This window comes from Rhizomucor pusillus (genome assembly GCF_041956525.1).
Source record: "Rhizomucor pusillus strain CBS 183.67 unplaced genomic scaffold VTP01scaffold_3, whole genome shotgun sequence".
NCBI classification, from domain to species: Eukaryota; Fungi; Mucoromycota; class Mucoromycetes; order Mucorales; family Lichtheimiaceae; genus Rhizomucor; species Rhizomucor pusillus.
This window is the reverse complement of record NW_027192145.1, coordinates 376,165-403,038: the sequence shown is the minus strand read 5'-3', so window position 1 is coordinate 403,038 and position 26,874 is coordinate 376,165. Positions and strand designations below refer to the sequence as shown.

At 44.1% G+C, this 26,874-nt stretch overlaps 12 protein-coding genes across 12 annotated transcripts; 3 read left to right on the top strand and 9 right to left on the bottom strand.

The window, feature by feature from the left end:
• Positions 1–15: 15 nt before the first annotated feature.
• On the bottom strand, positions 16–452 carry VTP01DRAFT_6340 (uncharacterized protein; the record flags this gene model as incomplete). Its single annotated transcript, XM_069385231.1, has 3 exons — positions 16–183; positions 244–336; positions 411–452. The coding sequence occupies 3 exons, from the start codon at positions 450–452 to the stop codon at positions 16–18; spliced, it is 303 nt and encodes a 100-aa protein (XP_069242713.1).
• A 349-nt stretch (positions 453–801) lies between these two features.
• Positions 802–2,141, bottom strand: VTP01DRAFT_6339 (uncharacterized protein; the record flags this gene model as incomplete). The annotated part of the gene is made up of 2 exons (XM_069385229.1): positions 802–1,634; positions 1,697–2,141. 2 exons carry the CDS (start codon positions 2,139–2,141, stop codon positions 802–804), a joined length of 1,278 nt encoding a protein of 425 aa, XP_069242712.1.
• Positions 2,142–2,723: 582 nt separating this feature from the next.
• On the bottom strand, positions 2,724–4,668 carry VTP01DRAFT_6338 (uncharacterized protein; the record flags this gene model as incomplete). Its single annotated transcript, XM_069385228.1, has 2 exons — positions 2,724–4,538; positions 4,594–4,668. 2 exons carry the CDS (start codon positions 4,666–4,668, stop codon positions 2,724–2,726), a joined length of 1,890 nt encoding a protein of 629 aa, XP_069242711.1.
• A 363-nt stretch (positions 4,669–5,031) lies between these two features.
• Positions 5,032–8,097, bottom strand: VTP01DRAFT_6337 (uncharacterized protein; the record flags this gene model as incomplete). The annotated part of the gene is made up of 5 exons (XM_069385227.1): positions 5,032–6,689; positions 6,749–7,389; positions 7,462–7,675; positions 7,745–7,868; positions 7,933–8,097. The coding sequence occupies 5 exons, from the start codon at positions 8,095–8,097 to the stop codon at positions 5,032–5,034; spliced, it is 2,802 nt and encodes a 933-aa protein (XP_069242710.1).
• Positions 8,098–8,261: 164 nt separating this feature from the next.
• On the bottom strand, positions 8,262–9,604 carry VTP01DRAFT_6336 (uncharacterized protein; the record flags this gene model as incomplete). Its single annotated transcript, XM_069385226.1, has 6 exons — positions 8,262–8,409; positions 8,471–8,568; positions 8,626–8,855; positions 8,911–9,214; positions 9,291–9,500; positions 9,554–9,604. 6 exons carry the CDS (start codon positions 9,602–9,604, stop codon positions 8,262–8,264), a joined length of 1,041 nt encoding a protein of 346 aa, XP_069242709.1.
• A 758-nt stretch (positions 9,605–10,362) lies between these two features.
• On the top strand, positions 10,363–10,685 carry VTP01DRAFT_6335 (uncharacterized protein; the record flags this gene model as incomplete). The annotated part of the gene is made up of 2 exons (XM_069385225.1): positions 10,363–10,495; positions 10,564–10,685. 2 exons carry the CDS (start codon positions 10,363–10,365, stop codon positions 10,683–10,685), a joined length of 255 nt encoding a protein of 84 aa, XP_069242708.1.
• Positions 10,686–10,716: 31 nt separating this feature from the next.
• Positions 10,717–12,775, top strand: VTP01DRAFT_6334 (uncharacterized protein; the record flags this gene model as incomplete). Its single annotated transcript, XM_069385224.1, has 11 exons — positions 10,717–10,946; positions 11,004–11,107; positions 11,168–11,257; positions 11,327–11,456; positions 11,531–11,672; positions 11,738–11,789; positions 11,846–11,934; positions 11,993–12,085; positions 12,137–12,325; positions 12,387–12,517; positions 12,586–12,775. The coding sequence occupies 11 exons, from the start codon at positions 10,717–10,719 to the stop codon at positions 12,773–12,775; spliced, it is 1,440 nt and encodes a 479-aa protein (XP_069242707.1).
• Positions 12,776–12,797: 22 nt separating this feature from the next.
• VTP01DRAFT_6333 (uncharacterized protein) lies at positions 12,798–13,854 on the bottom strand (the record flags this gene model as incomplete). The annotated part of the gene is made up of 4 exons (XM_069385223.1): positions 12,798–13,252; positions 13,317–13,481; positions 13,538–13,569; positions 13,637–13,854. 4 exons carry the CDS (start codon positions 13,852–13,854, stop codon positions 12,798–12,800), a joined length of 870 nt encoding a protein of 289 aa, XP_069242706.1.
• Positions 13,855–14,026: 172 nt separating this feature from the next.
• VTP01DRAFT_6332 (uncharacterized protein) lies at positions 14,027–15,706 on the bottom strand (the record flags this gene model as incomplete). Its single annotated transcript, XM_069385222.1, has 8 exons — positions 14,027–14,138; positions 14,197–14,356; positions 14,423–14,487; positions 14,557–14,765; positions 14,824–14,944; positions 15,000–15,302; positions 15,363–15,462; positions 15,523–15,706. 8 exons carry the CDS (start codon positions 15,704–15,706, stop codon positions 14,027–14,029), a joined length of 1,254 nt encoding a protein of 417 aa, XP_069242705.1.
• A 2,274-nt stretch (positions 15,707–17,980) lies between these two features.
• VTP01DRAFT_6331 (uncharacterized protein) lies at positions 17,981–20,003 on the bottom strand (the record flags this gene model as incomplete). The annotated part of the gene is made up of 7 exons (XM_069385221.1): positions 17,981–18,306; positions 18,370–18,788; positions 18,867–19,459; positions 19,529–19,618; positions 19,682–19,705; positions 19,790–19,894; positions 19,962–20,003. The coding sequence occupies 7 exons, from the start codon at positions 20,001–20,003 to the stop codon at positions 17,981–17,983; spliced, it is 1,599 nt and encodes a 532-aa protein (XP_069242704.1).
• Positions 20,004–23,613: 3,610 nt separating this feature from the next.
• On the top strand, positions 23,614–24,519 carry VTP01DRAFT_6330 (uncharacterized protein; the record flags this gene model as incomplete). The annotated part of the gene is made up of 1 exon (XM_069385220.1): positions 23,614–24,519. The coding sequence occupies one exon, from the start codon at positions 23,614–23,616 to the stop codon at positions 24,517–24,519; it is 906 nt and encodes a 301-aa protein (XP_069242703.1).
• Positions 24,520–24,556: 37 nt separating this feature from the next.
• Positions 24,557–25,126, bottom strand: VTP01DRAFT_6329 (uncharacterized protein; the record flags this gene model as incomplete). Its single annotated transcript, XM_069385218.1, has 3 exons — positions 24,557–24,682; positions 24,748–24,897; positions 24,950–25,126. The coding sequence occupies 3 exons, from the start codon at positions 25,124–25,126 to the stop codon at positions 24,557–24,559; spliced, it is 453 nt and encodes a 150-aa protein (XP_069242702.1).
• Positions 25,127–26,874: the final 1,748 nt, after the last annotated feature.

The window sequence follows — 26,874 nt, the reverse complement described above, 5'->3', positions numbered from 1 at the left end:
TCTGTTATGGGACTTTTATGGACAACAACTCCGCAACTGTTGATGGAACGCGGAATGTGCAGGTACGAGATTGATTGATTGGGGGGGAGCAAAGGCAAAGCAATAATGAACAAGAAAAATGCGGTTGGGGGATTGAGATTGGCAGTGGAGAAAGCAAACTATTTGGAAGGTCGTCTTGCATATCTGCATAAAATCGCTGTCAATGGACGCCTGATGAATTAAATTTGGTAACCCATTACTTACAGAGGCTACATTAACGAGAATATGCAAGCCATTAGATCGTGACCAATTCGTTGCTTTGCATCTTAAAACGTGGAGAATGTACTTACGCAGTCGCTAGAATTATGTTTGTCTAGATGTAGACGTGTCAATAGACGCAGTGAAGCGCAAGAGAAGTAGGGAGTTGCTACTTGCCAGAGCCGCAGAGGAAGCAGTGAGTCTTGCTCGTGCATGCCATTCTATAGATGTCTTTAATAGTGCAGTAGAAGGATGAAAAGAAGAATCCGCTCCCAGCATTATATCTCTTTTTTTTTTGCGAAAATTCTTATTCAGCTCAGCAACGAGAACTGGGCGCAGTTGCTCTGAAACAATATAAGGTTCAGCATTTGTGTGATATGTGAGACCCTCTCCTCATTTGGACGTTCCAGTGACAGCCGACAGAGTCCAGAGTGTCGGAATGTTATAAGCAGAGGTCCACGGCTGTTGTCAGACCATACAAATGTTAACTCTGTTTCATCAAAGGCGTTTATTGTTGTGTTCTCGGGATCAATGATCTTTTCCCTCGTGTCTTGTCTTCCCCGTTTATTTATTCTTCTTTTTGCTGCTTCTTGACCGAGTCTTCTTTTCCGTGGCAGGGCTCTTGTTGTCATCATCTACAGCAACGTAGTCTTCGTCGTCAGGTGATGCAGTAGTCGAAACCTGGTCAGCGCCCTCTTCATTGTCGCTCTGCTTGTCCTTTGCACTGCTCTTCTTTTTCTCTTCATCTTCCTCTACTTCGGTTGTGTAAGCAAAAAGGTCTTTCAGTTCACCGCGGATGACCGCTGTCAGGAGCGAGGAGAGGATGCAGGCCGGTGAGAGATACAACAGGGCCGGTTGGGCCGCGTGGAATACATGCATCACAAGCATGGTTGTAGCAAGACCTAGTATGTATGCTATAAGGCATGACCTGAAATAAGGTTTTGGGAATGCAGTAGATCGGAACTCGCCGACTGGATTGCGGTTCCATGCCATGTGGCGATCAAAGCGCAGACATAGGGCCACGAAAATACCAGGGATCACAATGTCTCCCAGTCCGAGCATTGTAAATCCATGCTCCTTGACGCTGCTGTCAAACAAGTAGCTGATAATATCGCGTGGCCATACAACTTTGATAGGCGCATCAAAGCCCTTTGCAACCGTAACCATGACTTCTGTGCCAAACACCCAGAAAATATCGTATAGGAACAAGCCGCTCAGCAATATGATACCGGTTTTGAATGAATCAATTGAGAGGAGTTGAATGGCGTTAACAGAGAAGGAGAACCCAAAAATGTTGGAGGCGATCCAATTCTTGGTGATAATATAGTACGCAGTCAAGACCATGGAAAGTGCGAGTAAGAAGAAATGGATTACAGTGAAGCTGATGTGAGATAAGTCTTCACATACCAGTCCACTCAGTTAGGTTGAGATTATATTGGGGAAATCGCATTGAACTTACGTTTTCCTTTCTTTGACAATGTCAATCTGTACTTTTCGATGCGTCCCTTGACAAGACTGGCAGGTACCAGCTTTTTGGTAAACATCAGACCAGTTTTCGCCACAGCGAAACATCCAATTAACGAAAAGTATATCGTCATGAGATAATTGATATATTTCTTGTCGACAAAACGGAACACCAAGTACAGCGAGAACAAGACAGCCGAGCCCATAACGGGGAACCACCAGGCATCACTGGAAGATAAGCTCTCGGATACTGTCTCATCTTCATCGTCCGAATCTTCAAGTGGCGAATCGGTCTTTTGTCGCTTTTTTGCATTTGCAGGTCGCTTCATTCCACGCAGGGACGCGATCGATCCATGGTAGATGGGGATTACAGCCATCGTCATTAGAGCGCCATAGGCAATGTAGAGGCCCGTATCATCTTGAGTTGCTGTGCTGCTCATCCCTCACGATCTCTCTGTCAGCACAGATCCTTGTGGATTCGAAAGAAAGAAAGGGAAGAAAGGGGTTTGTGAGGGTAAAAAAAAAGGTTAAAAAAGGAGAGGAGGAATTGGATAGAGCAATGATTGATCGCCAGCACACAAGCAGCAGTGTCGGACAAAAACGCGGAGGTACAGTAAATGTCAACTCATTGGCCAATGATTGCAGACTAGGTCCAGGCATTGTTTGCTATGAATATTGTCTTCAAAGTCGTCCATGATTACTTGGGGTAAATGTTAGCAATATAAGAGCAGTGATGTAACCAAAGCCGAGGATTATTTTACATTGAACCATTCGAAAATATCTTACATCATATCTTTGAAATTTGACTTTATTAGTTTGTCGCTAACGACAGCCAAAACACAGGTGAAGCCAGAGTGGAAAATGATAGGTTCGGCAGGCACCATCTGGGGTTGGAGTATTTTGAATGTGCGTATGTGCGTGTGGAGTGCTTTTTGAGACAGTGATATAAAAGAGGGAGAGAGAGGAGGAGGTTGGGGGCGAGGGCGGGAATATTAAGACCTATTCTAGAATCACAAGCAAGTTCAAGCAACCGGCACTCGTGCATTAAGTGAAAAGCACAATTGTTCATCCTTGTCTGATGATGTTGGCGCTCCAGAATCTCGCCTGATTTCATGTTTCTCTCGCCTAGCCATTAGTTTGCGATATTTCTGTGTTTTTACAAACTTTGGTACAGAGTCAGATGCCATGAGACGGCAGGTATGCTCGTCAACACGGTCAAACCATTTGAGCATCATGCGCAAACTTTGAGACGTAGAGTGAGTTGAAATGATGACCGTCTTTCTTGCATGTCCAGGCGCGGGTGGAGCGTAAGATACCATGGATGATACAAGGCGCGCCATTTCTTGCCGCAATGCATGTTCCACGTTGAGCTCGCTCGGTGCTCCTGGTGCTAAGTACGTTGCCCAAATAGCGTGTGCATCTTCCAACAAGTCCTTTTGATTCTGCGACGGCATTGCAGGACTTTGATTCCGGCATTTGCGCCGCAGGTTCGCGTAATCAATGTAGAAATCCAAATTTTCCTCGCAAAAGTTGGCTCGCAAAAAGTCCTTGAAAAGGGACCGCAGTTGTGGATCATCCAAAATGAGCTTGAGTCGGCCCGAGTTGCCTTCTTTGAGGTCGGCTGTTGGGGAGACAGGTGTAGGGGGAGGGACAGCCGCATGGTCCATCGCTGTACTAGGTGGTCGGCTACTCTCTCCAGAGAAGGAGTGCTGCGTACAGGTGGATTGCATCCGCTGTCGGCGAATAACAGGGCTGCGATCCTCCTCCTCCTCGTAACGTGCCTGCTCGTCTGCTTGCTCTGATAGCATTTTTTGGCCCTTCTCGGTGAGAACGAGATAGATAGTCTTGCATGCGTTCACAGCTGTCGTGCTCTGCTTGGAATCTAGGTATTCGAGCCAGCCGTGCTTGACAAACTCTGTAGCAATCTCTTCTGACTCGTCCCGGTTAGCAACAGTGCAGATCTCTGTGAGCCAGTCGCAGCAGAGCTGTGTAGTAAATGTCATACGCTGACTGGTTTTTGATTGCTTTCCAGCCTTCATGCCGTTGAGGAACGATATAAGCCGGTTATCGAAAAGCTGCAAGGGTGCATCGCTAAAGATCGACGTGAGAGAAGTAATTGAAGAGGATGCCTCGGAACCAGCTACAGTGGAACCAGCTTTGTGCCCTGAGACAGAAGATGACGAAGAAAGAGAGGATGCGATGGATTCTGACCTGCTATGCTTTTCATTTCCACTACTAGTGCTGGTACTAGTGCTGCTGCTTCCTCCATTATTGTTATTTATTTGCCATTGCTTGGGCTGCTCTACGTTTAAAGGCAAGGTGCGAATCATGACTCGAAATATATTTGCTACTGCTGCTCGTCCAAGGACAATCTGGTCATCGTCAATCGTGCGTGAGATACGTAGAGGCCGGATCTGCTTGATATTGCCAAAGTATTTAGCCATTGCCGAGGTATCAACTCCACTGCTGACACAGAATTCCTCGACAATATGCAGACCTTTAGGTGTCAATTGCCAGATATTGCGATCCCGGAAAGAGCGGGTTTGGGTATCCACAGCGCACTCCATCAAACGTGCCCACAGAAACTGCTGGCAGAGCGCTTTGGCCATGTCTCGCGCCATGTTAAACGTGGTTGTGGTTCTGGTAGTGACCATCTTTTGTGGATCGCTGGGGTCAGGAACTCGCACGGATTGTGTGTAACGTATAGATTCAAGACTTTGAATGGCATCCTCTGAAGTAAAGCTGTTGTGATAGTTTCGAAATAAATATCGGTGGGTGTCAAAAGGTATCTGCACGATCAATGCACCAAAGAGGTCGTGAATGTCCTGACAATCGATCTTTTAATATCACCCTGCAGTAATGAATACACACTGGTTCGAAACTTTGTCTTACCTTGAGAAACGGACGTCCATCGATCGTGAACTTCATCATGGAAGTATAGGCTTGCTGGTCACCGCATGACTGCATACTGTATAATATGCGCTTAGAATTGGAATTATGAGGAGTTTCGGGTTTGTATCAAATGCTCAGATATATATATGACTAATTTTGCAAAAAAGAGGAGAAGGGGGGTTGGAGGTCGAGTGTAGATAGATACAAAGGGGAAAGGGTTCAGGAAACGCAGACAGGTGAAGGAGCTTCTACAAAGAAGTAAGGAGCTTATACGAACGAGAATAATGTCTCCTAACATATGTGTATACAATCCAGCAGGAAACAAGACAGATTCTGTCTAAGAGAGAAGGTAATTCCTTTGACGCCGGGCATAACATCGAACTTGCGCGGTTTATACCTGGTTTGTTTATCTTTATTAGGGGGAAGAAACTTCTGTGATCATTTGATTGACTTGTCTAATAGGAAGTTACTCGCTTTCGCCAAATCCTGATCATAGCGCTCGAGCGCATCCTTTGCGTCTTTCTGCTCAAAACCCATTTTTATGAGCTCCTCTAGATTGCTGTTGCCTGTCGATGGTATAGATTTAGGCTCATCTTGGGACTGCTGCCCTTTCTTTTTTTCCTCGTCCTCCTCCTTGTTTGGCTTGTGAACCGAGGTTTCGGAATCTGCCGCTGGCTGCTGACCAAAGCTGCTGAATGCATCCTCAAAACCAACGATAGGCGCCGAGTCTTGGTTATTGTTGCTGTTGTTGTTGCTACCACTGTCAACAGGTGCACCGAATATGGAATCCCAATCATCGTCCTTTGTCATCGTAGTTGGTTGGCCATCGTTGCCATAGTCAAATCCTCCAAAACTGCTTGCCCAGTTCAGGTCGTTCTTGTTGCTGCCCGCAGTGTTGTCGGAATGTATAACTTTTGCTTCATTCAATTGGCCTTCTGAGAAAGCGGCGTCAAAATCATCTGTTAATTCTTTAAATATGTCATCTTTCGCTGCTGCAGCGTTACTGCTAGTAGTGGAGGTGGTTGTGGAGGTGATGGCAGCAGAGGCTGTTGGTGGTGGAGGTGGTGGAGGAGCACGCTGCTTTTTCGTGGTAACAGAGGAGATAGACGATTGCCCTTCGGACGCCTGACGATGATGTCTGCTCTGGGGTGGAGGTGGCGGAGGGGCAGAGCGACCCGATCGAGTAGTTGGTGTCGCGGAGGTATTCTGCAAGCCGCTTCCTGCGCTGGATGGCCGCTCGGGTGGCGTGGCCCAGGCTGCAGGGTCAAATGGGCTAGACGTTGATTGTCCTGTTGAAGAGGCCGGGCTGCCAAAATTGCCAAATATGGCGTCAAAGTCGGTTGGTTTCACCTTGTCGGTCTCTTTGGATTTGTCTTTATCTGCTTCGCTTATTTTAGAAGAAAAAATATCGAAGAAGTTTGAACTGGAAGCAGGGCTCGAAACTTGAGGCGCAGCCTCTGGAGCTTCTTTGGAGGGATTGGCGATTTCTTCCAGGACTGTGTCAGGGAGACCTCGTTCCTCTCGGAAATCCATCAAGTTCCGTTGTGCTTGCTCGCGATCTTGCTCGGATGCTGTCACTTGGCGACGGTTGATATCAAGCATCATATTTTGCTGCTTGACCTGAGCTCGTAGGTTTTCGAGCTCCCCGTTCAGTCTTGCAGTTTCCTCCTGAATATCGCGCACAGCTTGTCGTAATCGCTCACTCTCTGCACGACCGTTTTCAAGGGTTTGCTGTAATTGTGCAATTTCGTTTTGCGTTGCTAACAGTTGCTGTTGTGCTGCGTCGTGCTCTTGTTGCGCTTGCAACCAGCTAGGCTTTTCATTTTCTAACTTATCTTGCAGCTCCTTGAGCTCGGCTAATTCAGTTTCGTGTGCCGCCTTAGCTTGTGCTAACTGTGCCTGCAGCTGCTGCTTCTGCTGCGCTAATTGTTCCAAAGTCTGTGCGGCATCAACCTTGCGTGCAGTCGTGTCACTAGTAGCAATGTTGACGGCACCTAACTGGTTCTGTAGTTGGTTGACCTCATTTGTTTCTCTAGTCAGCTGCTCGTTATTGCCAAAATCTCCTAACAAGTCCTGATCGTCTACAAGCGAAGCTCCTAATTACAAATCTTAACTCTGTTGTCCTTAGACCCCACAAAAATTCGAATCCACATACCTGTCACAGCGGGCGACTGTATAAACGCTGGTTGCATACTAGGGGTTGACAGCATGGAGGATGCCGGTACCTGAGGGCTCGGGGGAATCGTAGGTTTTGAAGTCGTTAAAGGTTCTCCTCGAAGACGCTTGTGAATCAGATGCATAGCAACAGCAAATTCGTCTCTCGTAAGGGATCCCCGCTGCTCCGAATCTGCAATATCCCATATCTGCGCCAATTCTGATTCTGGTAATCTCGAGTTCTTGAAGAATTCGACCGCTTCGCTGCCTTGAACGTATCCTGTTCCTCTGCCATCAATTTTGTAGAAAAAGCTATCGTATTGGGCCTTTTCTTGTGGTGAGATATTCCATTGACTTTGATTCTTTGCATGTGTATTGTCTGATGAGAATGCCAAGGAGCCTAGAGAATCGATCGTTTGCGACCTTTGTGACACCGCGGGTGCTGGGGATTGCGCTTGTACTTGGGCAGCGGATGGTAGTGGTGGTGGTGGCGTGCCACCGCTCGCTGACATGTACACAGAGTTTGGTAACGTATTTGGTAGCTTGATAAGCGTACCATCCATCAGCTTGGCAATGTAGTGCATAGCGATCACAAACTCTGTTTGATTCAGATTTCCGGCTTGGCGCACGTCAGCCAAGGTCCTGATATTTTTTCCATCGAGAGATATTAGCGTTTCCTAGTCTACGGTATTTATCTACGCCATGGCATCGTACCAAATCTGAGCTAATGTTTCTGCCGGTAGTCTGGATTTTAGAAAGATCGCCTTGGCCTTATCACCATCCATGACACCTCCTCCAGGTTGGTTCACTTGAAATATTTGCAGATACTTCTCGCGCTCAGGCGGCAATATTCTATCTCCTGGACGTGCATCGGTTGCTGCGTTAGAACCAGGGAACTGAATGCCTTCAAATTGCGGCAGAGGAACATCTATTTTGTATCACCAGGACTGAGCGTTAGCATTGACGATCGTTTCTCGGTCAAATTCAGACAACTTGCTTGTAGAAAGGATATTGTTTGCAACCTCTTTGCCGTGCTGTGCACACGCAATAAGCTTCAATGCAATAAAGAAAGTTTCGCGCGTAAGGTAACCGAGATTATCTCTATCGGCTGTCTCCCAGATCTATGCAAGCAAAGAATAAGATTCCTTGTTTCTGCATTCTCGATTTATCCATTCTTTTCCGTACATCGGACAGGATTTGATTCGGCACACCGGATGTCGCAAAGAACTGCACAGCTTCTGTGCCGGTGACGATGCCGGGCTTACTTTGACTCGCGACATTGAAGAAATGGTTGTACGCAGAAAGCTCTTGCGGGGTAAAATAGACCTCCCATGGTTCACCTGTCGACATGTTGATGAGAGCTATACTTTATTTTACGTGCAGTATGCAGCTCTGCTTAGCGAGGGTGCGGTGCAGCGTGCAGACAAGGAAGAAAGAAAAAGAAGCCGAGAACAATGAGCTACATTTTAGACATGCGCCGAAACCCGCTCTACATTCACAAAAATGGCAATTGTTCAGGCCGTGATGCTCAACTGGCTCACAGCATCTGCCAAGTTTTTACGGCTTTCAAAGTCTTTGCCTGGTTCAGGACCCCGTGGCTGACGGATAGGTCGGATTACAGTCTGCATTTTGGGTTCTTGCAAAGCAGTTGTTGACGATGTGCTACCACTCATAAACGTAAATTTGATACGCCAAGACAGAGATCAAATGAAGACGCTTTTACCTTTGAGGTTTTCGTAATGCGCTGTCCCTTTTGTTTCCTGCGTCGGAAAGTCTGTCTTGGCTTGGATTTTGCCGAATATTCAAGAGAGCTCCTTTATCCTGCACATAAATAGGTATAAGCTTAATTCAACATCAAAATAAATGTAGATATCTCACTCTAGCAGCGGCAGCTCCTTTCTTTGCTATGTGGAGCTGTCGATCGTGACCGAAACCTTCAGAGTAATGTGCAAGTCCAAGCTTCTCCGCAATAAGATGAGCATCGCGACGCTCCTTGCTATTCAAAGTGGTCGGTAACGGCAATTCTGTTTGGTTGGGATCGTTTTTGAAAACAATAATTTGATCGTAAAGTTTCAAAACGTTGGGGTCGTTCAGATCAAGAGAATCCGCTAATATAAACAAGTCAAAACATAGGGATATCTCCTGAGATATGATGGCACTCACTATCATTGAGCTTTGCTTGTCTGTCTTTGTCATGGAGATATTTGCTAGCTGTCGGGTATCTGCGTTCTGCAAATGCTTCTTCCTTCTCTTTTCGCCGTTGTTCTCGTTCTTGCTCAGTGAGTTGCGGCAGCATACGTTTGTATTCAACGCGTAGTTTACGTCCACTGAGTTCAAATCCATTCACCTCCTTCACAACAACTTCTGCGTCTTCCGGTAATCGATAGTTTGCAAATGCCAATCCTCTGAAAACACCATTGTCAAAGTGATAATTCAAAGCGTATGGTAAAGGTACGTTAAGAGTACTCTGTATTTTGATATTGATCAGCCATACGGGGAGAATACAGCTCATACGTCTAAGTTCCTGCATATCAGTTACGTACCAATATGTTGATCAAAGCATCGCGTTTCACCGAGAAAGGAATGTTCTTGATTACAATAGCTGTCGGTATAATCACACCTGTGTCGTTACTGTTACTGTTACTGTTATTGTTGCCATTCGAAGATGGTGAAGGCGGTCGAGAGGGTGGTCGTGAAGAAGGGCGTGAGGACGGACGTGAGGACGATCGACTGTCGCCTTCTTCGGTCTCTTGCTGCCAGAGAAACTTGTGAGCAGACGCTTACAAAGCAGAATTTAAAGACAAACCCTATGTCGCCTGGCAAGTCTACCGGGATTAGGACGCGATCTGTCTTCCATCAAAGAGTGGAAAAAGATATTTTGCCTCAAAAGTTTGCGGAGGATAGAAACTCCTCGATGTGCTTTCGCAACTTCGAACTTTGCATGACAAAACAACTAGACTGTTTTCCGGACAGGAAGCAACCTTCTCTGGGCAACAATCATTTTTTCGGACAACTATCTGCTGGTTATGAAGGTCATTATCATCTTCATCAACAGTGGCCTTGCGGGATTGAAACAATACTTTGCAATAATGCTTCCTGTTACTCTATTGAGTCATTTCCTTATGATCAGTGTTGATTACCATGTTTAGCACGCAGTTTCTTCAAAAACGAGGCAAAAGTATGTATAAACTGTCTTTCGTTTTACATATATGGAATCTTCATCGTTTGCTTCTGCAGCTTCCCTGCATCGATTGGAATTATCCATTAGAATGTTAGATAGCTTGTCTTCGGGGTGTATAGCGTTTTTAACCTGGGAACCAACCTCTACCTTAGCATTGGTATGATCAGTTGCGCAAAGACACAAAGTAGAAACAAAGGGAGATTTACACGGTATTTTTGCATAGAATGTTTGGAACAGCCGAGCGCTCCTCCATTACGTAACGATTGTAAGACGACAGGTACTATTTACGGAATCCACATGTTTTCTGATATTCGCAAAATACTGAAACCTCTTTTTTACAATCAGCCTTTCAGCCTTACGACGCATTTATTTACAGATCCAAAGATGGAGGTCACATCAATTATTATAATTAAAGGGTAACAGGCCTATCGCCTATGCCTACATTTCTTCAACTCCCGTTTGTCGAGCCCGTGCTTGCCACTATGGTTCATTCCACCACCTTGGCAGGAACTGTGGCTCCGCAGGATGCAGAAGAGGTGGTGGAAGTAGCAGTTGCGGTGGCAGCCTGTACGGTGATATTTTCGACTTCTGCGAAAACCTTGATACGGGTCCAACTGATAACCATTCTAGGTTAGCAATTATCGCTTATATCTACCCGTATAGCATAGTTAGACTCGATTTAAATGCAATCTCGAAACAAAAAAAGGCCAATTTCTTCTTGGACCATTTCAAGGCAGCTCTCGTTCTTCAGCATTAATTGAAGACCAGACAGAACCGCGTCTTTCAGCATGTCATTCCTTGAAAATGCTGTAGCTGCCGTCATTCAACTCCTTTTGCTTACCATTGGAGCCAACACAGCTGTAAAGTTGCTGCTAAGAGATTACGAGCCACCAAAGTTGCTGCAATGGTCTAGGGATCCACAATACGTTGCGCAGTTAATCTTTTCAGTTACGCTCAGCTCTTCCTGTACTCTGTTCCTGCTCGTATTTGCCGAGATAATGAATTTGTCAACAACGGCGTAAGTCTGGACACAAAAGCCGGATGCTTAAGCGATAAGGAAACTGAAATTGAGAAGAATGCGGTGGCGATACTGGCACTTGAATCTGTATTTCCTCCTCTTGCTTGTGGTCCTCTTTATACCCATCTGCCAAGTTTATATCTTTTTCCATTATACTCGAGGCAAGAGTTTTCACAGCGTATGGTCTTCCGACGAAGAAGAGCTGAGAGATGTTTCGATAGGCTGGAGAAAGCGGACCGCCGCATACGCGACCGTGCTAACGATGTATGCCTACCTCTACCTATTTTCGCATGTCGGCCGCATTTCATCAGGTAATTCATAACCACGCGATATCCATAGTTTTCATCGTGATTAATTACGACAAATCCTACGTTTTCTAGCCGAAACCCAACTTATGTTATTCGAACTATCGATTTTCCGAGTTAGCATAATGGGCGTCACTCTTATTTCTATTCTTTCAGGCTTCGGTGTAGTCAATACGCCATATACGACGCTAGGCTACTTTCAAAAGTAAGGTTTATTGATAGCCAGTTCAAACTACATGTCAAATGCTTAGGTTTCTTTTGACGTTGCCCGCCCAACAGACCATATACTGAGCGCGACTTGCAACACGCTCAACATGCCTATGAGCAACTTGTTAGAATGATCAATGACAAAAAGGCTTTGATTGAACAAACAATCGAGTCACAACGGCAACAGGGAAGCACTGCTGCTCAGACGAGAAGGGTAGGGCGGAGAATGACAGTTTACACCGGAAATATACTAAATCAAGTTCAAATCATTGATGCTAGCCAATGTTCGGAGGCTTAAGCAAACTTTTATCGAGCAATAGTAGCAAGAAAGGTATGTCTAGAAAAGATGCAACAGTATAGACAGCAAGTTGAATAAGGCATTTTCAGAAATTGATCTCCTTAAAGTGGAAGTTGAGCAAATGGAAGGGTTAGCAGATGCCATGGCGGGTGACCTTGTCGAAATAAAACGAGAAACTGTGAGTTTCCGATGTATGGATAAAGTGCAAGGCAAACCGATCTAAACCTATATCTTAGGCAAAAAGTCAATACGCAAATACACTTCAAGGTCGGTGCTGGAATTTCATCCGGCATATCTTTACTGTTTACTGTATCTACAAGTTGTTCATTGTAAGTGCAAGTCAAGCATGGAATAAAGCATCCTTTAATGCCAGTTCATAGACTACATTTAACGTGGTTTTTCGTCGACTTGGGAATACGGATCCTATCACCAACATGCTGTCGCTCATAATCAGCCACTTTGGAGCAGCAGAAATCGACGCTGCATTCTGGTCACAGCAATTAAGTTTCTGGTTGGCCGGTATCATTGTTTTCGGCTCGGTGCGTGGATTTTTCCAGTTACTGACAAGGGTGAGTCGGCAAGCGTATTATCAGTCCGGGCTGTTGCTTAGAGAATTTTGTTGCACAATAGATTTTACGTGCATTCTCTCGTCGCTTGATCTTTTCAACAAGCAACATCGTTCTCTTTATTGCTCACGTTATGGGTATGTATTTTCTAAGCTCAGTACTGTTGATGCAAAGCAGCCTCCCGAAGGAATACAGGTAAATATCGAGAGAGCCATTCAAAAGAGTGTTTCGATATCTGTCATCTCAAAATCAAATGCTTGTAGGCAACTAGTCACATCATCGTTGGGACACATTGAATTCGACTTTTTCCGTCGATGGTCAGATATCATTTTCGTTATTTCATCAGCAGTGGCGATTATAGCGCTTTATGTAATTCATCAAACCGGTGATGCACGGAATCTGGCTAGCGATTTTGCTGAAGTGGAAATGTTATCAATGGAAAGCGGTGTTTGATCAAAAAGTTCGTCTCCATTTTTCAGGCCATATCCTCTGAATTGCCAATATCAACACTGCCCTCTTTATCGTCTTGTGTCCCAAGTTCTTCTGCTGCTTGCGATTCCGTATCGTTCTCTTCAGGATTCGTAGTGGGCGTTTGATTGGAGTCCTCTCCCGCTTCGGCCGCTGCTGCAGCCTGTAATTTTGCCTTCCGTGCCGCTCGAAAGTGAACCATTTTGCGATGTTTCGTGAGTTGACCAGCGGTGACGAAACTCTTGTGACAGCCATCAATTCCACAGACAAGCTTTTTGGTGCCATGCATATTCGTTTCGTGAGTTTGTAACTGGTCGAAAGAGCTGAAGGATTTGTTACATCCACTGTACGTGCATAGGAATGGTCTGAAGTCTCGTTCGCTTCCTGTTGCTGAAAATAGCTGATCGATCTCAGATGCTGTCGTCGGTTCTGACTTGTGTTTGTTCAAGCTCATCGGTTCATCTAGAGTATATTGCAAGGTTTAAAAGGATTCCGAATGCAGTCGAGTTCAGACAGTGGAACATACCCGTCCTCCATCCCTTCAATTCTATCTGTCCTCCACCTAGTGTGTAGAATGTGAAACTGGAGTTTTTCCAGGATCGCGGATTTTGATCCTTGTATTTCATGATTTCTTTTCGTATGCTGGTAGCTGCAGTCGTTATCGTTGCGCGTGGGGTTTTCTCTGTTCGAGCTATACTTTACTTGTCAGTATTTTGAATTGAAGAAATCCTTGTGCGTGTAACATACCATCATCGGTTGCTGTGTTGTCTGCATCCGTACTATATATACAAAAATGCTACTGAGTCACCACCATGCACATCACGTTTTTCCGATTCAATACTCTACCTGTCCACTGGTGTTGCTTTCGCTGAAGTCTGTGGTCGGCGACTTCGTGGATTTGCTCTCGGCTTCTTGGAAGGCGTTGCCTCCGGCGGCGTGTCTTCAGCAGCATGTTTCGCAGGTGCCGACGATGCAGTTGTGGAGGAGGATGCCGAGCTCTTTTCTGATTTATTGTTGTTAGGGGCCGTGAGCCTCAGTTTGATCTTCAAAGCTGGTTGTGCCATAAATGATACTGTGCAAAGGAAGTAGGAGATCGACCAAGTGCTATTGCTTTCGGACGGATTTTCAAAGCTTTCTTGACTTGAAATTACAGTATGGAAGAACGCTCAATACTTGCACATATCTTCGCAAGTAAACAATCTGCTATTTTATTACAAATTATCAAAATAATAAGAATCATGCAGTCATTGTCAAAATAACTGCGTGGCATGATAAAAGAGCCCAGGAGCTATATTCGGTTGAGGGAAATGTGAGCCAGCAATTTTCAATCAAGACGAATATGCCCAATCTATAAACTGAAAATAAATTCTCTCCTATTGATATTCCACTTGCAACAACATTTTTACCTTAATAGAATGGCAATCCATTCTGTCCGTCGTGAACCTTTGATGCTATTCCAAAGTAAATATGGCAATGTATGAAAGTACCATGAGTAGAACTGATAATGTAGAGAACGTGCGAACGTGATGCCGATCAAATTACAGGTAAACATGGTAGAAATAATTTCTATGTAAGGATTTAACAGTTAATCTTAGCAGCATGGTTGTCTTCAAAACCAAGTTTAGTGCTTACCATCTGCGCTTATGTGATAAGTTTTGTTGTAGAAACCTCCAAAGAAAAGCTTGATGACGTTATCTCTACGACGTAGAAACAAAGACAAGTATTTTAAGTATCCAGCATAATCATCTGATCCTTAAAGCTTTTACCTTTTGGACCACACAAATGTTAGGAAAAACAAAAGGATCACAACATGGCCTAGAAGCAAAACATTCGCAAACTCCGTTGATACAAAGGTTTTTGCATCGATCATGCGCCAGTTAACCGTCCACCGATAGTCGAATACGCGGCCAAACTCGAAAGCTCGTTGAAGATATGATGCAGGAAAAGCCTTCAAGAATGGAAAAGCGATACAGATCTACGTCGTACTATTAGTAAACTTTTGTTTGTATTGGACAGGTCGTGTATTTACATACCTGGATACCAGCAATAACAGCGAGCTCAAACAGCGTTTTCCATGCGCCTACGGATTGCCACATTAAGAGTCCAAACGCTGGAAAATATAGCAGCACATTCATCTTGATCGATAAAGCGAAGCTACATTGCAATTTTAGCTTTCCATGCTAGAGCACAATGTTTTTTTCAATTTTACCTGTAGAAGACGCTGCTAAGCGTCCATTTGCGGTAGACCATCGCCAATACAGACGCATATAAAAAGATCATGGCAACTGGGTCATTGAAGCATCGCAGAACATATATGGAATGCAGACGCTTTGAAAGGCATAGTAAAACAATGATATATTGCGGCAGCTTGGATTTGCGATATATCGCGAATACTACGAGGTGTGTCACAACGTAAAGAATGCCGAAAATGTATTGAGCAAGTCGAACGTTTTGGCCGTCGTCAGTGAGAAAATACAATAGAGAGTAAAGGTACACGAATCCTGCAGGATACCTTGATGATTGCTTAGATAATATCTTATCATGCCTTTTTCTTTTGAACTTCTAAACCTACACCAGAGGTCCAGTATCGCCGCGTAGCTTTAGATAGTCTCTTTCTCCATCAATGAATCCTTTTACTTCTTGCATGTAGGCTACCCAGTCAATTTCTGTGTCTGGAATGTAACGGTTTCGTAAGATAAAATGGGAAAAGACCTAGATTTGAAAAGACTTACAAGAGACCTTTTGGATTATAATCGCGTTGAGCACCATTTCTCCTATTAATAAGATGACAGCCAGGTGCCAGAAGTATGACCGATCAAAAAGCAGTTTTCTAATGGTCTCTAGTAACCATGTATAAACATTGCCGAAGGTACCAGGCCGAAGAGCTGGTGACACCGCCTGTGTTCCACTCATCATCTCTATCGTCGTTGGGAAAGCTCAATCGAGGCCCATATACGATATTGTGCACTGTGTAAGTTAACACAAGTTTATTGTTTTCCCGCTCTTGGCGGGGACCACGCATCGTGTCGGGGCAGGGCAGACGCGGGCAAAGTGGAGAAGACAATGTATAAAACAATACATTTTTGAGGGGGGACGGCGCACCAGCAGGCACCACCCGGGACGGAGGGATGCTTCTACATACAGAGAGGAGACTTGCTTGGATAGTATGATATGCACTTGTATTTCTCTTCATAATTTCTGTAGAAGATGAAGAGAAAAAAGAAATGTAGGAGGATTGCTCATTTTATAGGCATCTCAACAAAAGCTTTTCTGTTATCAGAGACAGTGTTTTACATCCGGAACATCGAATGCTGTTTCGCAGTACAATATCTTTTGTGAACCGGCGCAATGACATGTAAGGTCTACAAATCTTCTTTGTCGTACCGTATGTACAGCGCTACCTGGAGCTTTCGATCTTCCTCCACGAGCTTCCACGGAACGTGCTCACCTCTAAGCCTATTTCGTAAGTGTTCAAAAGTATGCTTTGGATAGTACATTGCGCCGAAACAGACTCGCGTGTCTCCCCAACCCTGATTTTGCACCGGCCATCGAAGTTCCAGGTTTACTTTTAACAGCAGAGGATAATATCTCTAGATCATTGGATACACCTTATTGATTACTTGCGGCCTAGAAGATTCGTCGGTATTGGGGTTAAGGAAGCATACATGCAACCGAGTCTGTGGTGTCTGAATTATCGCTGTATCATGCAGCTTCGCCATCTTTGTCTGGGTTCCAGAGCCTTAGTCTTAAGATCACGCATTGTAGGCGAGAACGATCCGGATGTGAGATAGGACGATGTATAAAGTCGGCTATCAAAATGAGCCTCTGCTCAAGATTATAACAGCAATGAAATGAGATTATGATCTCGATAATTACCTACTGTTATCGAGAATGCAATCTACTTTGTAATGTATATATCAATTGACAGCACTCGAATGATAATATACCGTAGTATGACGTGCAATACGTACGCATCGGGACTGTTGTAAACGCATAGTCTACTGGAGCGTCGAAAAAGATAGGTTTCACCACAATGGTTGCAACGTCATTGGTGCAGTATTTGGAAGCATAACATTAAGTTGGAGACGAAATGCTGAAGCGAATATCGAAAGAAGAAACTCCTGTTGATTCGTCTTTCGAAGATTTTATACGCATGCAGAAAAAAAGTCATGGAAACCTATGCGAAAGCTTGACATTTCTGGATTTTATCGATCCAAAAGGAAATAGAGCAGCAAAGAAGGAAGTTGCACAGAGCGTTGTATCTTTTCGCGTGCTAGGTTCAATAAATTTCAGGATGAATTCGACGTTTGAGGAATATTTTCAGTGAATTCGAGGCGTTGTGCTACTTGTTTGGCCTTCATAAACCTCCATTCTCCGGCTGTTTTGCATCCGCTTCGCTACTGCAAGCACGGCGCCGTCGAATTGCGGTTTATTCAGACCGGCGCTCGCATGAATCGATGTTTGAGAGAATACTATCTAAAATCTAACTTCTTACTTTATACTCGCTTGGCCCTCCTCCGTCGCGCGCGGACCACAGACGCACGGCATTTTCGGCTCGGTCCATAACATTAGTGTTCACCTCTATATCTCCTGAACGTGTTGGAGCGCTCCTTTATCGCGATGCGCTTCGCGCAAAGACACTAGGGTCTTCGGGAATACAGGTGCTGAATACCAAAAATTTTCAAAGTAGAGTTCCTTAGATTGGTGTCTGTTCTGCTTGCCAAAGTCCAAAAGTGAGCGTGGTATACTGTACACTCTTCCATCCAGCGCATATGGAGGATGTATAAATTAGTTTTCCACCAGAAAACCGGCCCTCCATCCACTCCTCAAAGCACTACAGCCTCCAGAAAAAATGTTGATCACAGCGAACTTTTGAAAAAAAAAAAGGTGGACCAGTGTTTCGACTCAAAGAGGAAAGAGGGAATACCTGAAAGGCATATTTTATGAGGTCCTTTTTAATAAGGAGAGAGAAGGAGAAATAATTCTGTACATTTGAGCACATCAAGTGCTACTTTAGTAATTATCATTAGTCATAGTTAAGAAATGCTATAGGAAATAATAAACGAAAGGGGGATTGGTGGTGAGACGAAAGATGTAGAAGAAGGGAAAAAAGCACAAAAGAGAAAGAAGTGAAGATAGTAATGAAAACAGGAGGCAGAAAGAAGAAGGAAAAAGTCTATATAAGCCAATTTAAGCAACGTTGCTCTTGACTTCTTTGGGCTTCTCATTATCAGTGCTTGATTCAGAGGTAGTGACTGGAGCTTTCTCTTTCTCTACTTGGGAACCTTCGCTGCTGCCGTGATCAAAGTAGTAGGCCAACTGTCTTTCCAGCTCGGCACCTTCCAAATGAGGCATAGTCTTCGCCATCTTGACTGGAGAAACTTTCTCGTCGTACGACTTGGCGAACAAAACATCCAACTCTTCCAGAGAGCGTCCTTTGGTTTCGGGGTAGAAGAAGTACACGATCGGAATGAAGCAGAAGTTGAAGACGGCGAAAATGGCGTAGATACCATAACCTAAAAAGGTAAACGATCATGTAAACGTCGAGATACAAGGTTCTGATAAGCTACAATCCTTACCAATATTGGCCATGGCAGGAGGAGTAATCATGACAATGACATAATTGGATAGCCAGTTGGAGCAGGTGGAAAGGGCATTAGCTTGGACACGAGTGCGCAGAGGGTTGATCTCTGCGGGATATAGCCAAGTCATACCAAGGAAACCAATGGCAAAGAATGTGTTGAAAGTGAACAGCGTGATAGTCGCGACGACACCTTCTGCAGTTTCAAGCACAATATCGCCTTCAGAGTTACGGGCACCTTGAGATACCATAGCAGCCAAAAGAGCCATCGAAATAGTCATGCCAACCAAGCCTACAAACATGAGCTTGCGTCGTCCGAAGCGCTCGATCATAAACATAGCAACGACAGCAGACATCCAGTATTCTGTACCGTTGACGGCGGCCAATACACGTGACAAATTAGCATCGAAACCAAGCCTGGAAAAGTATTGTCAATCAGCAACGATGCCTATTGATCCGACTGATAAAACAGAAGTTAATGTACGATATACTTACGATTCTTCAAACAAGACAGTTGCATAGTAAGTAATCAAGTTGATACCACAGTATTGCTGCATGGCCTGGGCAATGATGCCGAGCAAGCAACGACGGAAGTGTTGAACTCGACCATTCTTCATCAATTCACGGAATGAAAAGCTATGGGACTCGGCTGCCAAAGTGTGTTCCAGAATAGCCATCTGCTCATTGACAAGATCGCTGTCGATATCGGCATCGTTCAAACGGGCAATAACGTCACGGGCCTCTTCCACATAGCCCTTCTTCAGGAGCCAACGGGGAGAGTCGGGGAGGACGAACAGACCGGCAATGACGATAAAGCAGAAAATGATTTGGAAAGCAATAGGGAACCGCCATTGGATAGTGCCGGTGCAGTGGTAGAAACCATAATCGATCCAGTAAGAAACCATGATACCGAAACCGATAAGCATGCCTTCGTTCATGATACGATAGCCACGATCTTCAGGTTTTGCACATTCACTTTGCCATGTTGGAATTGTACTTGTAACCATGCCATTTCCGATACCAGTGAAAATACGAGCGAAGCAGAGCATACCATAGTTAATTGCACCAGCTTGAATAGCAGTACCAACCTATTGCATCGTTATTAGAGATTACTGCCAAGTGTTTACACATTCACTGTAAAAATACAAAGCACATACCACGATAATCCAAGTACCCCAGAAGGTGGAGCTGCGACGACCCCAGGAATCTCCGTAAAACAAGACAAGTACAGCGCCCAAGAAGCATCCCTAAATGCAGGATATTAGCCAAAATTTTCGAGTATGGCTGCACATATAAGCAGTTCTACTTACAATTTGATAGATAGAGACCATATTCTGCATAGAAGGGATAAAAGAAATGGAGTATACATATTAGCTGCGAGATAACACTTTCCATAAGTTTGACTACTGCGAGCTTACCGATTGAAGTGCTGGGGTACCAGTACACATTCCAGGCTCATCACAGAGCTTGTTAGACATTGTCCATGGAGTAGCGGTGGGGAATACACGTTGGAAACTTTCAAGCTATTGGAAAAATGTATGATTAGGTTCGTCCGCTCATTTGAACAATGGATACGATCAATATGATTACAGTAAGAAGAGAGCTCATGACACCTTGATCATAACCGAACATACTATCGTTTACATGTTAGCAAATACGTCTATCAACGAGCAGGGAACAAGAGAGAGAACCTACAGGCTATTTGAAGAGAAGGTGCAAATTAGATGCTATTGTGAATAAAGTGCCTGTCGTATATTCTTATTCACTTACAATCCGGCACCGGCAATAGTACCAATGCCTTGGTTCAAGAGACGGCCTCGAAGTCTTTGACCCTTCCAAATTGGATATTCTGGAAGGTTAGAAAACATTTTCTTCGCGATCCCTGACATGGCTGCAAGAGATTTTTCTTTGTTAGGGTGGAAGAAAAAAAAGCCTTTTTTTTGTCCTGTGGAAATGCCGGTGTATTTAAAGACGAATCTAAGCTGCAGCCATATCAGGTAAAGTTTCACTGTCTCGTATCGTCTTTTTTTTGCCTCTCGTGATTCAGCCGCCCAGTGAGGTTTCGGCCCGCATTCGCAGATTGGCCAGATGGCTTCCTTTGGAAACTGGGGTTCCCCGCCTGGTAACTTGCGGAGTCGGACCCCATGAGGTTAGTCTTCCTCGGAGACATTACTTTTCGTACTGCGAGAGTGTGGGGAAGAATGTCCGTCGAATGGAGGTCTTGGACCGTGCTGAGAACATTTGTAATTACGACATGCTCGAGACTTATGCGTACACCCCTTAGATCTTACAGGTATACTGCTAGTGGATTCATTTTGTTGCTTTCTTTCCCCCAAACTTGATCTCCCCCCAGGTGAGACAGACACAAAGTTTCGGATTCTCCAATTCTGTGCGTCATCGCCGGCGGAACTTGTTTGCCAGTTCGCCTTTGCTCTTCGTTGTTCGACCGTACAAGGTAAAAATGACCTATCAAGGCATGTGATTTCATAGAATATACCACAAATAGCCTGTTTGCGAAGAAATTTCCCCTGTTTGCTTCCAGACAGAACAGCCAGTGTTAGCTTGCTAGGTGATAGAGAACCAGAAGAATATTAGAATCATCAAATATCCCTTTTGTCTGATCAGGCACTGAAGAGTTTGCATCGGTTGGTCGATAGTCCGACCTCAGAAAACGATTTCTTCATTTAGTAAGTCCCAGATCATTCTTGTGTACTCTTTCGTTCGTAATGTCCCGTGGAACCCATGACGACGCAGACGATTCGTGTGCACCGACCATCGGCAAAATAAGGAGTATGGGTCTGCCAAAGCAAAACAAAAAGCAGGTATTCTCGCGTGGTTGGTTCATACTCCCTAGAATATCGGTTTTCTAATGAATACTGAATACGAATCAGATGCTTGGGCTGTGCATTGAAACAACAAAGCCCCACAGATAAAGTTTCTACTAGAGCGTCCTGCTCAGCGAATAAGAGTAAGATTATTTATTAAGCGACGTTTTAGCGTATTTCTGAAAAAAAAATCCTCCTATTCTACGAGAATACGCGCGCTGTGAGCTGTACGACAGATTTATGCAGTCGACTTGACACTGTAATCAAAAGCAATTGTGCTTCACCATTCTGAGGCATGTCCCTCTTTCTATTACGAAAGCAAGCTCCAGGGTTTCGTAAAGCAGTGCCAGATTTGGCGCTCTGCCGTCGTTATGTTACACAAAATTTTCTGCAAACTTGGTGGCGTCCTTTTTTCTTTTTCAATAAGGAAAAGTCTGCAAAAGTGGTGATAGAAACACAACAATTGGCATGGAAAATTATACCGTGGATGTTCGAACATTTTTTTCCGTTTAGAACGGTGATTTCTTCTTTTCACTGTGCAGAAGTGAGGATCAAATCTAGCCCACCTTGCACACAAGCAAAAAAGTAAAGCCTATTTGACAGATTTACCTTATCTTGACCAAAATTACCTCTTTTGTGTCCAGGTGATCTCTTGTTTTCTATTTCCTGCGTTTCTTTCCAGAGATCCAGCTATCTACAGGATCTGGGAACCCACTTGTAAAAGGCATGGTATCACATCGCATGTCTTCCATGTTTGTGCGGCAAAAGTATAGACAGACGTTGGACATGACCCCCCCCCCACACCCCGCATACTGGATTTTTAAGTACGACGTTTTTCCGATATATACCCGCTCTGACTTAATTGACGCCATGTATCCATTCATTGCCGGCGATCCGCGCTCACTCCCCGCCTGGTTTCTTAACTCAAGTTGACCCTGTTGAACGTACACACAACCTGTCTCGCTTTTTCATTGAAAAGTACTCACCACCAATACATTGATCTGTGTGCCGTGTGAATTTGGAAAATAACGTTTGCCTATCTTCCGCGCATTCCCACCGACTAAGCACCGCATTAAGCATCGCTCAAGTCCTATGTATATCTCTCGTATGCTTGTATAGTCTTGGCTTGTGCCTTTGCAATGTTTGTGTGAAACATGTGAACCAAAAGCTTGGTGATACATTCTGTACGACCACGCTTCTCAATGTCATTGTCCTGACATCTGACCAAGAGCGTAATAAAAGCAACAATATACCACAGAATGCGCTGCAAAGCCGCATAGACCAGACCTATTTCCATTCATCTGCTTGCATCCTTCCCAGGCACAGATCTCACAAAGCTCTGAATAAAATGCTACTAGAAGTCTACGTGATACTTTTTAACCGCAATTAGAAATAATCTGCATGCGATATCGAAGAGACCTTTCAGTGAAAAGTTCTTTGTATATACTTGGCTGAAACGCATCAGTTGTGGGAAGTTCTTAGCTCCACTTGGCGTTTTATCTTGTACAGGATTTTAATTCGTAATTCCCGGTTGAGGAGAAGATGTTTGCGGCTTTTCCTTCTGCACGTTTGCGCTCGCTTGAAGTCCTTTAAGCTCTCTGTCAGATTCAATTTGCAGACTTGGATCTTACATGCATAGGAAACAGGGGATGGATTCGAGCTTGAGCAGCAAGCAAACAGCGTGTTTTATTGCACCCGTCCATTGGAAGTCGAACGTGAAGCAGAGACAGAGCATCGCTATATTAAATTAAAAAAAAAAAAGATTCAAAGTCAAATTGCATTTAGAATACAATTATACAAGTATAAAATGACAGGGAAAGATAAAGAAAATGGCAAGGATATCCAAGCTAAAATGTGAAAATAACGAGGTTTTGAAATTAAAAGGAGGAGAAATTAACGAGTATCCACTGTAGCAGCACATGCCTCCAACTTTATCATTTAGCAGATTTCTCTGATAACAGCCCGTAAAGTAGAGGAATCCGGCAGAGGAAGCGGATGATAGTGATCGAACGGAAAAATGATATTCCTGCAACATGGATGATCTCCTCTTCTTACATATGCTATCCGAAAACGAAAAGCATCTGAGACATAATGCGACAATTTGCCCATAACCGTTCACCATACGTGTTCACTCCAGATCCTTCTCATGTGAGTTTGCCTACTCATCCATGTGCTCTCTTGCCATTTTTTTGATTTTTCTAGCTTTGCGTTTTGGTTGCAATGAATACTTGATTGCAATCTTCTCCTTTCCTGCAAATTATCGGATTTTTACTCGATTAAATTGCCCATGGTAAACAGCAAGCAGGATTTTAGTGATAATACGGAGTTTACTACTTTCATTTCCAAATCAGTCGAACAAAAAAGCAACCTTCTATATTAGAGTTCGAGATCAATGGGAGGAGATTGTACCAAACCTCATGCTTGACGCAACCATCCAAATATCTCAGCAAGATTTGCTCGATATCCCTTTCCGGATTTTCCTATGTGGTCAGGATACACTTGATGAATACTCTCCACTGGTTTTATTACTACACGGTGCAGGTGGCGATCATTTGCATTTCCGAAGCGTATGGCCAATTTTGGTGAAAGCAGGATATAGGACGATAACCGTAGATCTTCGTTATCATGGAAGGTCTCAAGCTGAACAGATTGATTTTACGAAAACAACTGTAACCTTCCAGGATATGCAAGCTGATTTGGAGCAGGCTCTGCAATGGTACAAGCAAGAGCATGCACCAAATAACGATGCGATCAAGTTAATCGTCGGCGGTCTATCGATGGGAAGCATGCTAGGCCAATTTTGTGCAAAGCAATGGGTCTCCTCTTTGCCACAAAATGGGTATCAAGTTCATGGTTTTGTTGGGATAGGCGCACCTTGCATCCATCTCGTATGGCCACGTCTAGAGTGGATGGACCTGTACAGAAATGCTACAACATTCGATCCCGCGACTATCCAAGCTACAAAACAGGCGATTATAGAATCTGCAATGCATGTTGATGCTCAAAAAGAAACTGAACGCGCTGTGAAACTTGTCAATGACTATATCCTCTTTCAATGTTTGCGTGCTTGCGCTGAGTCATTGCCGCCGATTCCTACAGAACAACGCAAAATTCCTGAATTCGACATTTGTCCGATGCATTTGCCGCAACTCCTGCTTCACGGTGAAACTGACGAGTATACCGGCAAAATCATGGAGCAATGGCAGATAATGAATACACAGATAGGCATAAAGAGTAGATTTGTCACTATCCTGGATGCTGGTCACATGATTCCTTTGGATCAAGGCGAAAGAGTTGCTGAAGAAATCATAAAGTTCTTTTGAAGACAATAAAGAAGAGACGTTTTTGGCCTTTATTGTATCAGTCAGTTTTTTCACGTTGTTTCTCGGAGCGAGATAAAAGAATTGTTCCTGTCAAGATAAGACTGGCGCCGATCCACCATCTGAGTGCCAGTGGCTCATCGAATAACAAGTGACCGAGCAAGGCCTAGAATTTGCGTAAAAGTTATTAGTGATGACAAGTTTCTTTGGGTCATGGTCTTATTTCTCTACCGAGACACTGAAATTAACAGCGCTATTCACGGTGGTTGCTTGGACAGAAGAAGGTGCAGCATTTAGGGATTTTGTGAACAGGGTCCACATCAGTGAATTGCATATAAAAATCGAACCGAAGCAGGCTGCGCGCAAACCAAGCAGCGATGTCTATGTTTCCGGATCATCAAGACACGTCCGATTAATCTCGACTTCGTCTTACGTTTGGATCTACTGTGAGCGATAGCAGTGTCGAAGCGAAGTCTTGCTTTACCACGAAATCACGAAGAGCATCGTGAATCAAGACGGTGCGGGTATCTGAAAATAGTTTTGCAAATACAGAGGACAAGGAAGCAAATATGCCAGACAACACTGCATAAGGTATAAAGGTTGCTGTCATTTTCCGAAAGATCACCAGCAACGGATCTCCCTGCGGCTCCAAAATTTATGTTTCCATACCAGATTCTAGGCAAACATCATTATTACGGTCGACAAGTGTGCTTCCCTCTCATTTCATTCGAGGGTAAGAATACAACTCGAGATGAAAATGTCAAGTACAGGAATAATAGAACAGATATGATGATGTTTTCTCCCCTTTAGTAGTGGTAGACGATACCACGTCTGTTCCCTCACGGAGTGCTTATGCGAGCTGAGTTACCAATTGCTGCACAAAGGGAACAAAAGGCCTCCTGTACTCCATCGCGAGCTCTTATATAATGTCTGAAGAATCTTGCTGCAGACATATCCTCTGCGAGGACTCTTTGGAGCAAATGGTGGTGGTTGAGGTACAGGCAAAGATATCATTTTTCCATCTCCACTACACGGAAGGAAAGCTTGATTCCTTTCGGTACCTGAAGATCGTTCTCAAAGACGCAAAAGAGCGCCGTACTGGGAGTGGAACGAAATATGCAGGCCCCAGGGCAAAGCCGAGAAAATTCGCTGAGGGATTCTAGAGATATCAATTATTATCTTGGTTGTTCAGGATTGATTTCCAATAATTACTTCCTCGCTGACGTGAACGAAAAAAATGGCCGGAAAAAGCAATAAGGAACTCTAAAAAAACCAGCGGGACGTGCTGTAAAGATCAAGAGGCGGCAAAGGAAGACTTTTGAAAAGGTACATGCAATCGTATACATACCAAAGTGACAATAGAAAACAGTCCAAGGTGCAATAGCTAGGAGGAACACTGTCTATACATATGTCAGATCCGCTTATAGAGAAGGAGGTTTATGCTGATCGGCGCTCGCAAGTACTGCATATCACTTCCTCATGTGGGCGCTCGCTTGCTTATGAAAGGATAAAGGCTGGTTTTTGTGATAATAAGTTCCTAGAAAAGCTTATTTAACTGCTGTGCTGCTCAGACTCGCGACTTCAGAAGTCATTATCCTGATCATGCATTACATTAAGGTGTGTGATATGGTTATATAATATAATAATAAGTTAGAGCAAGCATTTAAGAGACAAACTCTTGAAGTCTTAGGCACTTCGGCTCTGTTTCGCTTCTCGTTGCACCTCGGTAGGCTTGTTATATTTTGCAGCTTCTTGTGACTACTAAAGCTCATTCACGTAATCTAGCTCTCCCCGTAGTAGCCTCTATCCTGACCCTTATGCTGCCTTCGAGTGTAAGCCCTGATGCTTTTAATCCTCCCCCAACTACCTTCCCATTGTCCTTGTATATGACAAAAAAATATGTACTTACCATCAAATATTAGGTGCCTGGGAGGTCTGCACGAGTTCGAGAAAGCTTTTAGTGTGTGAGTGAAATCAATAATGACTGTTCAGTTAGTTGATATCAGCAATGTATTCAGAATCTTTGTTTCTTCGATATCCGTCCTTCTTACTGTTTTTCCTTTTCCTGTGTATCTTAGCTTTTCGTTGTATTGCATCTTTGTAATTTAACTCCGTCAATTCTTTTCATCTTTACAATAACTTTTGAGAAAGCTAAAAAAGCATAACCATGGTCTGATGTCTCTCACAAGTCACAATGGAACATCAAGCTTCGAAGTCCTGTCTTGTTGGCAATTGTGATTCTTAATGTACCGCGCATTGGCCAAAGCAATATGCCCAGTGCGCCAATATTGACGATGGTCGTTCAGAATTCCGGATTGATGTAATCAAAGCGGATCTACCAAGAGTTACACAGAATTT